Genomic DNA, 13,017 nt, shown 5'->3' on the forward strand with positions numbered 1-13,017 from the left:
AAATATATAGGACACGCACAAACGCCAGGATGAGGTAAAATAGGATTTTACTTGTGGAAAAGGATGGTTTGAAAATCGCCCATCCTGCGTGCGGATAAATGTATGTGTATTTGTTCCACAGTGTGTGAACGTCTGCCCGCATTTTGTGGAGGCATTCCCGGGAGCAGGGATTGAAACAATGGAGAAAGTGCCCGCAGAAGGACAAGAGGTACAGGTTCGCGCCGGTACTTTTTCATTCAGCAGCTGTGAAAGTGAAAGGCAGTGTGGATACTTGTAAACACAGATTTTGCAGTTCTACAGACAGTATGAAAAGGGCTCCATTGGTCATGTTATACAAGGCAATCACCAGGCTAAACAGCACCACATACTGGGAAGAGGTGGGGGACACCCTAATAGGTATCCCATGAGACGCTTAAGCGCATAAGCATCCTTAGTAGCATAACCCGGCACCAGCACACCTAATATTGAATTAACTATTACTATAAATTCAGATCCAAGGACAGTAATTACATGTCATTATCACTTGCCTTTTGATGTTTGTTATTTTATATCTTATTCTTCAATTTGTATAATTGTTTTTTCTTGTACTGTAGCGTGCACTACAGACTTTGTAAGCCACTTTGAGCCTGCGATCTGTGGGAAAATGTGGGATATAAATGTAATAAATAAATAAATATATAGGTTCACATTTACGACAGCTCTTTGACCCATGTAAATGTTAGCACCTCATTTCGAGCGTTACATGCACAACATACAGCATTCTATAAGTTGCATATCTAAATGTTGGCCCCATCCATCCCCTCCCCTGTGAATGCCCCGCTATCAATTACATGCCATGCCATTTTAGTGCATAATTATAAAATAATGCTTAGACGTGCTACTGCCATTCATAGCTAGTAAGTGTATACTTACCCTTGCGGATGGCCGTAAGCACCCTGTTATAAAATGAGGGTGTGTGTCATGGCTGAACAATAGTTCACTTCCACTGCTTGTGCCCACCTTGTCCACTCTTTCTGGCAGCCCTGATCCTAGAGCTTCACATTGGTGGTGACAGGCTGAACCTTTGCTGGTTTTATAGCATCGTATGCGTGGCCTTGCTTTTCTGATTTTACCACTGATTTTCATCAAACAATCGGAAATACATCTCCTGCATGGAGCTATATTTATTTATTTTTATTTATTTTTGTTACATTTGTACCCCGCGCTTTCCCACTCATGGCAGGCTCAATGCGGCTTACATATATGGTAACCCTTTCTCTCTCTCTCGAAATATTATAATGTGTGTATGTGTGAGTGTATGTATAATGAGAGACCATCATTAGTGAAGCTAAATCCACTTAATTCAGTACAATAACTGCCACATGGTTCTTGTTTGATTTGTATAAATAGCTGGACTGTTTTAATTATAGTTGCAGTGCCATCCAGAGACATAACAGAAAAGTTGTTAATGTGTTTCTCCTTGTCCACAGAAGCTGTCTGTGTGTGGGTTTTTGTTTTTTTGTGCTTGCGTAGTTTCTCGTGTCTCCTTATATATCCAGCTCAGTCAGAATTAGTGCTGATCCTTCCTTTTCAACTACCCAGGGGTTTTCCATTGATTTTAAAATATCCTCTCACAATCCTTAGTCTGGTCATTGGTGCAGTGGTCTTGAGGTCGGAAGCTGTGCACTGAGGATTCTTAACCCTGAATCATGGGCTCTAAATCCAAAAACCATGATAGCCACAATTCATCCACAGCATCTTCACCAACCCCTATGGTGTAGAAGATCCAACTGGAGGATCAAACTGGGGACTTTTCATATGACGGTTACTGTTGTTTTTAGCATTTAATTTTTTGGGCGCTAGTTAATACAGCTATAAGTACCTGTCATTGTGTGCTTAGGGAATTGTATCTGTATATAGAAAACAGTTTGATAGTCTCCACAAAATCACTAGTCATCCACATGTAGTATTTTTCAACTTCCATGGTTGGATCTCTTCTGATGATTTTGCTAAATTTCATAAGGTGGGTACCATCTTTTTCAGTCTACTTGACTATACCTTATTTGGCACCCCTACCTTCCTGGCAGCCTTTGAACTGTCCTTCTGCCATTACACTACAAAAGAACATCTCCGTGCAAGCTGCATCATCCTGTTTGGATCCTCTTCTGTCTAACTTAGATAAGAATTCTTACTTCAGCCTTAGACCATTCATTCCATGATTAGTGCCAGCCTTTCCCAAGGCCAGGCTACACTCACCTAGAAAGTGTCTACCCTTTAAAGGTAAGAATCTTAACCTCAAATTGCTGGGTTTGGACATTATCAGCTTGACTTCAACCCGGAGCTGGGCCTTTTCTTATAGTGGGCCATCCGTATGGTATTATTATTGCAGTTGTCTTCTGACTGCTTATCATATCATGACTATCAGAAACTGTATTTTGGTTGATTGCTTGATGATGTCAGAATATTATTAATATCTTATATGGGGTTGTTAAAATTTTTTTTACAGTTTTGGTTTGATTTATATGATGTATGTTTCATGTTCACCTTTTTTGTTGTAAACTGCTCGGACACGTCAATATAGAGCGGTATATTAAATCAATAAATCCAATCCAATTTGATGTCGAACTTGCCCTTCATTTCTAAAATTGAGGAAAAGGTTGTGCTCCTCCTGTTCTCTGTTTTTTTAGATAAGACACATGCTATCTACCTGTGCCAAAATTTCCATACCACTAAAGCATTGTTACTTTCTGCACTTATCAGGTTTAGAATGAATTTTGATACATGTAAGGATATGATCTTGGTCCATCTTTAAAGACCTGGCGTTTTGAGAACGTTTTTGCTACTTAACATATTTTAATATAATTAATATGGTTTTGTATTTTTTTGTATTTCTTTATTTTATTTTTCTTTAATGTATTTATATTATTGTATTGTGTTTCACTATTAGTATAAACAGCTTGAAAACATTGTTGTATTAAGTGGTATATACAGGGGTCCTTTTACTAAGCTGTGTAGGCGCCTACACGCGCCCAACGCATCTCAGTTTTGAGTTACCACCCAGCTACCGTGTGGCCCTTGTGGTATTTCATGTTTTATGCGCATCCGTTAAGCAACTCGGTAAATATTTGTATTTTGTGGCACGCGGGTGGTAATTGGCATTTTACGCGCATAGACCATTACCGCCCAGTTACCGTGTGAGACCTTACCGCTAGGTCAATGGCTGGCGGTAAGGTCTCAGACCCAAAATGGACGAGCGGCAATTTTCATTTTGCCACACGTCCATTTTTGGCAAAAAAAGGCATTTTTTTACAGGTGCACTGAAAAATGATTCTTCATGCGCTGAAAACATGCATCTACACTACCGCAGGCCATTTTTCAGCGCGACTTTGTAATAGGGCCCCTAAGTTAATAAATCAAATCGAAATCTCCAATCCATCTTAAATTTAGCAGATCATGATCGTCTGTATTTTTGGCTTCAAGATATAGGAATAGGGGATGTGGCCCTCAAATGGTTTTCACAAAAATCTTGTCAAGTATTTTCAAGGCCTCTACTGGTCTAGTGTCCCATAGGGGTCCATCTTAGCACCAATATTTTCCAAAAAATAACTTTTTCAGCTTTGATCATTCTCATTCAGAGCTTCATCGTGGCCTGTTATTCATATGCCAGTGACATACAGATCATTGCCTCTGATGAGCTCACTGCCCCTGACATTCAATTTCTCAACTACTATCTTGCCTCTTTGGCTAATTGGCCTGAATATCACAGGCGTAAACTTTAATCCCCCTGATGACCGACATTGAATATCTGGTTTCAGTTTTGGCCATGGCAACTTAACCAGCTAAGTTAATATTCAACACTAGCCGGTTAACTTAATAGTGGTTAAAGATAAGCAGGCCTATCTTATTCGCTCAACTTAGTTGGTTTAGTGATGAATACAGCCAGGAGCCATTCCTGGCCGGTTAAATAGTGCTGAATACTGGGCCCAATGTAACTTCTGTTATTCGCAATATCCCCTTAAGTGTGAAGAATTCTGTCAGTATGTTGCAGATTGAACTTGATTCCTTTTTGACTTTGACATGTAAACTTTTATCTTTAGTGCATGTCTATACAGAGGCGCATGAGGTCTGTGAGGTTCATTCTGGAGAATAAGGATCTTCAATATTTAATACGTTCCTCAAATCTTCAGTCATTTTGGATTATGGCAACTCTGTTCACTGAACTAGAGGCTTATTCACTTACAAGACTGTAAGCACTGCAGAATGTAGCAGTTAAATTTTTATCCAGGATTGTGGTTGTGCCACAAATTGCCATCAATGAACAAAATGGACCTCCTTATATTTATTACTGAAGAATTCAGGATCTAATAAAGACTGCATGTTTTATTAAGGCGGACAACTTTCATTGTTTTTTTCCCCTCCTCACTTCTTCATCCACTTATCATTGTCGTGAAGATCATGTCCTTCTTCTGTTTACCTAGGTCCCCATCGTCCCATTTTTTTTCCTGCTATGTAGAAGTGGTTTACTGTCAGGACCTTCAGGGGATTCATTGAATCCCCAGCACTACTGCAGTCACCTGACTTTCCCACCCAGATAAGAAAGTCAGAAATACGTTGAAACAAAAAAAAGGATCCTAACTACTACGCCCACTCCCCTGCCCCCCCCCCCCCTAGATTACCTGTTATACTGAGCAATGGGTGAATTCCAAGAAATGCTGCTTTCAAGCTTTGGGGCTGTAAAGCTACAGCCAGAAAGTAACATAGTAAATGACGGCAGATAAAGACCTGTACGATCCTTCCAGTCTGCCCAACAAGATAAACTCATTTTACATGGTATGTGATACTTTATATGTATACCCGAGTTTGATTTTCCTTGCTATTCTCAGGGCACAGATGGTAGAAGTCTGCCCAGTACTGTTCTTGTACTAAGTTCTGAAGCTAACATCAAAGCCCCTTAAAATTTACACTCCAGCCCATTCCTATCTATTCAGTCACGATCAGGGCATAGACTGTAGAAGTCTGCCCAGCTCCCGTTTTGTTTCCCAAATACCGGCGTCGCCACCCAATCTCCACTAAGATTCTGTGGAACCATTCAGTGGTGTGCTAGAGCAGGCTCTCACAGGCTCTCGAGAGCCGTTTGTTAAGTTTTTAAGAATTTTGGGAGCCGGTTCTCCATGGCTACTTTAACAAATGGATCCCAAAATGTGGGCTTGGGCCCCTCCTGAATTCTCTTTTATTTTGCTGGCGAGAGAGAGCCCCCTGTTAACAATTTACCAGCACACCCCTGGAACCATTCCTTCTAAACAAGATTCCTTTGTGTTTATCCCTTGCTTGTTTGAATTCCATTACCATTTTCATCTCCACCACCTCTCGCGGGAGGGTATTCCACATATCCACCACCCTCTCCGTGAAAAAATACTTCCTGATAAAACTCCTGAGTCTGCCCTCCCTTCAACCTCAATTCATGTCCTCTAGTTCTACCGCCTTCCCGTCTCTGGAAAAGGTTAATTTGTAGATTAATACCTTTCAAATATTTGAACATCTGTATCACGTCACCAGTTTCTCCTTTCCTCCATGATGAAGCTGCGCTGTCAACGGAGGAGCACGGGAGTGTGCCAGGTTGCTGCACCCTTACCGGGGAGCGCAGGAGTGTGCCGGGTTGCTGCACCCTCAATGGGGGAAGTGCGGGATTCTGCCTGATACATTCTAATTTGATTCCAGGAGCAGGCAAGTCAGACCCCAGTGACTGCACTACAGCCAGAAAGTCACAACTTGGGAGCAATCAGCAAAGAGATGTTTGAGAATTGTGGGTTGCAGGTGGTGGAGTGAGGAAAACGTGGGATTGGTATGTGCCTGACAGAGTCAGCCCTGGCTGCTCTGGACACACAAAAACTGAGAGCGGGGAGACAGCTAATGCAGCATCAGGGTGAGTGAGAACACTAGGACAGCATAAAAAGAGCTGCTGCTGCCAGATAGAGTCTGGGTAAAGTGGCCACCAGTGTTCGAATGAAGAGTCTCATTTGGTGCTACATTTCTAGATGTCACTGCCCCCAGCACGACCAATAGCTCCTAGGAAGATGGAAAAAGAGAGAAGGGGATAAATGGATGCAGCTGTGGGGAAGAGAGAGAGATGCTGTTAGGGGAGGGGTAGACAGAGGTATTGTTGTAATGAGGGGGAAGGAAGGGAGGGGTTACTTGGGCCAGGGAGCAGTTTCTGGGGAGAGAGATGGTTATGAAGAATGAGAGTTGGCACTTGTGTGTCAGAAAGTGAGTTCATTCATATGTCAAATTGAGGACAGTGTCATATATAGTTTCCTTCTTCTTTTCTTTTGCTTCTCCCCTTTGTGAATCCTCGGTGTACTTAAATTTTAAGTGCACAGGGTGGGGATTGAGAGAGAATTTGAAAGACAGAGGTGGTGGGGGGGAAGAGAGAGAGAGAGAGAGAGAGAGACTGATGACACACAGGTATAGGGTGGAAGGTTTGATATAGAAAGAGACTCCTGGCATAAGCCTAGGTAAGGGGGATTTTGAGAGACACACAGAGACTGGTGGGGATGGATGTCATTGACACATGCTGATCAGCAGGATCATGACTCCATTTGTGAAGATATTTGGCAGCTCTCCTTCAACCCGTTGAGATCCAGAGTGTGTCTGACTAAAAAATTAGTGAAGACTACTGGACTAGGGGGGTTCTTCCCATTTAGGGAGTAATTCTAGATCTGTTCTAGTTGTAGGTGGTAAGAAGGTATACTGACCCACAGAAAGGTATGTAGCATGATCTGATGGTGTGTACTTTGCCAATGGTAAAGAGCTGGAGTCAGAGTTGGACAGTAGAAAAATAAAGGAGTCAGAGTCAAAGGTTTGGTGAAATAGGCACCATAACCAGCACGTTTAGTATACTCTCTTTTGTGTTTCAGGAAAAGGTTTCTACAGTTACTTAGTACTGATTTTCACAAGTTTTCATTTCATACTTTCTGTTCACGTTATTTAGTCCTTTCTTATGTATAAGGCTTTTGTTCTTTGGTGCTTATAAATTGTAAATTTAGGTGTTTATTTTCCAGCTAATTAAAGGTCCTTTGAGACTGCAAAAAAGTGTTTAATTGGTGTTCTAATGGTGCAAGTGTCTTTGCTGGGTACTTTTTTTCTAGTAGAATCAAATACATACATTTGTGTAGCTGAGCCGTTGGTGTGGAAAAGACATATAAGCAGAGTGAAGGATTTGAGCAGGCGAGTTGAGGCTGACAGAGTCCTCCTGCATGTGGGGGTTCCCAGTCTTTACCAAAACGCACTTTGCCTTTTTTAAAAAATTGCTCCAAGTTGTTTTGTTGGTGATTATTGGTAAAAATGTAAATTCATAATTTTTACTTATTTAGTACGTTGGCGTTCTTCTATAGAAACAATCAGTATGTCAAAACTTACAAAGCATTTTGCACAGAATATATTAAGAAACTTTGTAATACAGAAAGGAAAAATTGTGCCTTTTGTTTGTCAAAGATTATCTAAATTGTGGAGCAAAATTTTATGTTCTAATACCTTGGGAAGCTTATGTGGAAGAGTTTAACTTTTGTGTAAGGAATGGAAACCCTGCGTAATGTTGTAAGGGGATTCTTAAGGGAGTAATTAAATTCTTTTGAAACAGCATACCCCAACACGCAAAGAGCATTTGTTTGAGTGCAGACACACACAGACACCCACCTCAAAGGTGTGAATCTTACTAGACACACTTAATTTGGCTTCCATTCTTTAGGCCAGGCTTGTGCAAGCAGACCAGGTTTTCAGGATATCCCTTATGAATATGCATGACAGATGTGCATACAATGGATGTAGTGGGTATGCAAATATTCCTTGAGCATATTCATGAGGGATATCCTGAAAACCCGAACCTCAAAGACCAAACTTGGATAAATCTGTTTTAGGCTTTGGAGTTCACTTATTCTGAGAGATTCAGGCGTAACCACATCTCCTGCAAAGTGCTAAGTTATTTGTGTCATGGTTTCCCTGACTACAAATACAGTATTTTATATTAGAGCCCAGCAGTAATATGGACGGTGTACTGTCTTTACTTCCTGAGGTACCTTAAGAGCCTTTTGGAGATCTAAAAGAACTGTGTTGCTGCTTCATGTTTGGTGAAGATGACAAGTAGGAAGTCTGTTTAGTAAATAGAAAAGAAATTATTTAAAAAATGGAAATCCCTGCTGTAAAGATGAATTAGCTGTTCCGCTCTATTTTAAATGGAATGCTACTTACTGTTTTTCCACATAATTTCACACGATTATCCAGACCTGGGGGAATTTTGCACTGCGCATTGTTGAATTAGTGCAGAATTCTAGGAGACTAGGAGGCAGTGGAGCTTCCTGTGGTCCCCCCCCCCCCCCCAGCCAACACCACTACCCCACTCCCTGAGACAAACTGCTTCTACTATATGTCTTACATAAGTACATAAGCACCGCCATACTGGGAAAAGACCAAGGGTCCATCAAGCCCAGCATCCTGTCTCCGATAGTGGCCAATCCAGGCCTCAAGAACCCGGCAAAACCCCAAAAACAAAACAAAAATTTTAAATTAATAATGTTCAATGGACTTTTCCTTCAGGAATCTGTCCAAACCCCCTTTAAACTCAGCAAGGCCAACTGCTCTCACTACATTCTCTGGCAACGAGTTCCAGAGTCTAACTACACGCTGAGTAAAGAAAAACTTTTTCCTATTTGTTTTAAATCTAGCACATTCTAGCTTACCCCTGAAGTCTAAGCTGTAAAAGCCAGCGAGGAGGAATGTAGCTGCATATCAGACTGCACTTTCCTCCTCCACCACTTGGAGCTGATACTAGTATTTGAACTGCAGGTCTGCACACTGAGCGCAGATGGTTCCGAGTGGTGGAGGAAGAAGACATTGTTGGAAATGCAACCACTTTCCTCCTCACCGGCTTTTACAGCTAAGGCGCCAGAGTTAAGACATACATTAAAAACAGCTTGTCCTCTGGGGGAGAGAGAGGAGTGGGGTAAGAAAAGAATGGTGAATGATTTAAGTAGCACAGGTTACTTCAGGAGGAAATAGCACATTTTCTATTTAATAAGAGGCTCCATGGTGCTACATCACCTTGAGTATTGTGTTCAATTCTGGTCATCGTATCTCAAAAAAGATATAGCGAATTAGAAAAGGTTCAAAGAAGAGCGACCAAAATGATAAAGGGGGTGGAACTCCTCCCATATGAGGAAAGGCTAAAGAGGTTAGGGCTCTTCAGCTTGGAAAAGAGACAGCTGAGGGGAGATATGATTGAGGTCTACAAAATCCTGAGTGGTGTAGAACAGGTAGAAGTGAATCAATTTTTCACTCTTTCAAAAAGTACGAATATCTGGAGACATTAAATTAAATTACATGGAAATACTTCAAAAACAAATTGGAGGAAATATTTTTCACACAAAGAATAGTTAAGCTTTGGAACTCTTTGCTGGAGGATGTGGTAACAGCGGTTAGCATATCTGGATTTAAAAAAGGTTTGGACAAGTTCCTGTAGGAAAAGTCCATAGTCTGATATTCAGATGGGCATGGGGAAGCAACTACTTGCTCTGGGATTGGTAGCATGGAATGTTGCTACCAATTGGGTTTCTGTCAGGTACTTGTGGCCTAGATTGGCCACTGTTGGAAGCAGGATACTGGGCTAGATGGACTATTGGTCTGACCCAGTATGGCTATTCTTGTGTTAAACCCAAATGGGTGCCTACTTTAAGCCTGCTTTTATAAAGACACACAGGTACCCGTGTGCCTTTATAAAATACTAGGGGCAACATGGCCGAAATAATGCTTACATGGAAGCTACAGATATGTTTGTGTGCTTGGAGCAGGTGTAGGTGTTTGTGTCTAACCTGTGCATACAAGTCTATTTTATAAATGTGCAGCTCTGCTCATACACTGGCCCTGAACACGCATACATCTAGGTCACATGAAGGTACGTGCCTTCTCGTCACCGTGCACACATTTACACACATCGGACCAAATTCTATAAATAGCGCCGGAAAAACCCACACTAAGTGCTGAAAGTTAGGTACCATTTATAGAATAGCGCTTAGTGCCGGGATCAGCCCCTAACTTGAGTTGCAAGGATTTACAGCAACTAAACCCTGGTGTAAATACTCACACCTAAATTATTATTATTATTATTATTACATTTGTACCCCACATTATCCCACCTTTTTGCAGGCTCAGTGTGGCTTACAGAGTGTTGTTATGATGCAGTCATTACATGAGCTTAGATAAAGTCGATAATAAGTTAAGGTAGGTAAATTTAGAAGTAAGAGCTAGGTAGGTATTGTGAGAGGTATTTTGGATGCACCTGGGTAGTTTGGGAATAGTTAGTTAGTGAGGATGTCCTTAATAGGCTTTGTTGAAGAGGTGTGTCTTCAGAGATTTGCGAAAGCTGGTTAGGTTGTCCATTTTTTTCAGGGCCATTGGTAGTGTGTTCCAGATCTGTGTACTTTTGTACTCAAAAGTGGTAGCGTATGACTGTTTGTATTTGATTCCTTTGCAGCTGGGAAAGTTCAGGTTGAGGTAGACATGAATCCCCCTTATTCTGTAACAGTGCACATAAATTGTAGGAACGCCCATGGTCTGCCCATGCCTCCTTTTTGGAGCCATTCATAAAATTTTCACGCAGCTTAATGCCGATAATTGATTTTTTTTTTAGCACCCAATTGCAGGCGCAACTTGGGTGCACGCCCAAATTTGTACGCATATAGAGTGCCATATATAGAATTTGAGGGATAATGTCTGGGGTCATTTCATGAAAGACTTGTGGAAAATCCTTTATAAATTTCCTCCTGAATGCATAATACATCAACTATTACCATTTCATTCCATGTGTCATACATATATGTGCTATTTTGTTTCCCATTTGCTTCTATATAGTCGTGGTGTGTAGCCTAAAACTAGGTAATTTCACTTGCATATATTTATCAGATGTTCCGCCATATTGGCATCACTTAAATGGAAACAGACAGAAACGTGGCTGGATGGATTTAGGACAGCCGTTGTAAGTGATGACAGTTGTGTGGTCATAGCTCCTGTTAGAGTTTCTAATATGTGCTACTGCGTTGGTGTGTGCTAGCATTGTTAGCATAAGGTATAAATGATATTAATGACTTGTTCTGTTGCATAAAATAGGTCCTGTGGTAAAAAAAAACACGCATTAACAGCATTGGCATGTGCTAACACGATGGCACACGCTAATAACTGTATCTGTTAGTCAGTCAGTGTGGATTTCTAGCGTTAAGTATTAAACCAGGGGAGGGCAGCCTGCGGCCTGCCAATGAAATTTATGCAGCCCACTAGGCCATGGGAAGTATACACAGAAAATGTCATTAACCAGACTTTTGGGGATTTTAAATACTGTGTCTAACAAATATTTTCAGACCAGCCACTTTAGCAATTTGTTTCCATCATTTTTAGTTTTATTTATTTATTACAGAAGGTCTGTGGAGCTCTACATTTCCAGTTCTTACATTATATAATATTGTGGCCCACCAAGGATAATACTGACATTCGTGTAGCCCTCTGAGTATCATGGTTGCCCTCACGTGTATTAAACCCATCTCAGGAATGCCTTTGACTCTGCTCCTTTTTTGACCAGTTTTTAATATGGCTGCCTTCCAGTTCATAGAATAGTTTGCAAAACTAAGCCATTGGCAGACATTATCCCTAAACAATAGTGGTCACTTGAGAGGGGAACTTCCAGGAGATGTAATTCTTGGACGTTACTGGAGCATACCTTGAGGAAGGACTGGACTTAACAACGTTGGCACCCATAGGCAGGAGGACTGGATTGTGCAGTGAGGGGAGGAGTCTCGCTGAGAGATCATTGAACACTCAAAAGCAAACAGAATTGGACTCCTCTTTAGCACTGGTATTTTGATGCCTTCAAAATCTGGCACCCTAGGCTGTTGCCTCTGTTATAAATCTGGTCCTGCCTTGAAGTCCAGATTTTCCACCAATGTCCTTACTCATAATCCCTATCACCTGTGTGCCTCGCTTTTAAATTGCATAAGTATGGAGACAGATATGCAGATTAGTATTTACATACCAATGAAAAACCTCTTCCCCTCACTCAGAGAAAACAGCTCCCCCCCCCTTTTTTTTGTAAAGAATGACACCATCTTCCTTCTGTGCATATATACAGTGGGGGAAATAAGTATTTGATCCCTTGCTGATTTTGTAAGTTTGCCCACTGACAAAGACATGAGCAGCCCATAATTGAAGGGTAGGTTATTGGTAACAGTGAGAGATAGCACATCACAAATTAAATCCGGAAAATCACATTGTGGAAAGTATATGAATTTATTTGCATTCTGCAGAGGGAAATAAGTATTTAATCCCTCTGGCAAACAAGACCTAATACTTGGTGGCAAAACCCTTGTTGGCAAGCACAGCGGTCAGACGTCTTCTGTAGTTGATGATGAGGTTTGCACACATGTCAGGAGGAATTTTGGTCCACTCCTCTTTGCAGATCATCTCTAAATCATTAAGAGTTCTGGGCTGTCGCTTGGCAACTCGCAGCTTCAGCTCCCTCCATAAGTTTTCAATGGGATTAAGGTCTGGTGACTGGCTAGGCCACTCCATGACCCTAATGTGCTTCTTCCTGAGCCACTCCTTTGTTGCCTTGGCTGTATGTTTTGGGTCATTGTCGTGCTGGAAGACCCAGCCACGACCCATTTTTAAGGCCCTGGCGGAGGGAAGGAGGTTGTCACTCAGAATTGTACGGTACATGGCCCCATCCATTCTCCCATTGATGCGGTGAAGTAGTCCTGTGCCCTTAGCAGAGAAACACCCCCAAAACATAACATTTCCACCTCCATGCTTGACAGTGGGGACGGTGTTCTTTGGGTCATAGGCAGCATTTCTCTTCCTCCAAACACGGCGAGTTGAGTTCATGCCAAAGAGCTCAATTTTTGTCTCATCTGACCACAGCACCTTCTCCCAATCACTCTCGGCATCATCCAGGTGTTCACTGGCAAACTTCAGACGGGCCGTCACATGTGCCTTCCGGAGCAG

The 13,017-nt window shown here is 41.7% G+C and overlaps 1 protein-coding gene across 1 annotated transcript in view; it reads left to right on the forward strand.

Annotated features, from left to right (window-relative positions):
* BNC2 (basonuclin 2) overlaps positions 1 to 13,017 on the forward strand; it is a 727,828-nt gene that overhangs the window by 120,947 nt on the left and 593,864 nt on the right. The window contains exon 3 of the mRNA XM_030194228.1: positions 122 to 214. Coding sequence (XP_030050088.1) covers positions 122 to 214 — 93 coding nt within the window. The remainder of the gene's footprint in view (positions 1 to 121; positions 215 to 13,017) is intronic.

This window comes from Microcaecilia unicolor, chromosome 2 (assembly GCF_901765095.1).
Source record: "Microcaecilia unicolor chromosome 2, aMicUni1.1, whole genome shotgun sequence".
NCBI lineage: Eukaryota > Metazoa > Chordata > Amphibia > Gymnophiona > Siphonopidae > Microcaecilia > Microcaecilia unicolor.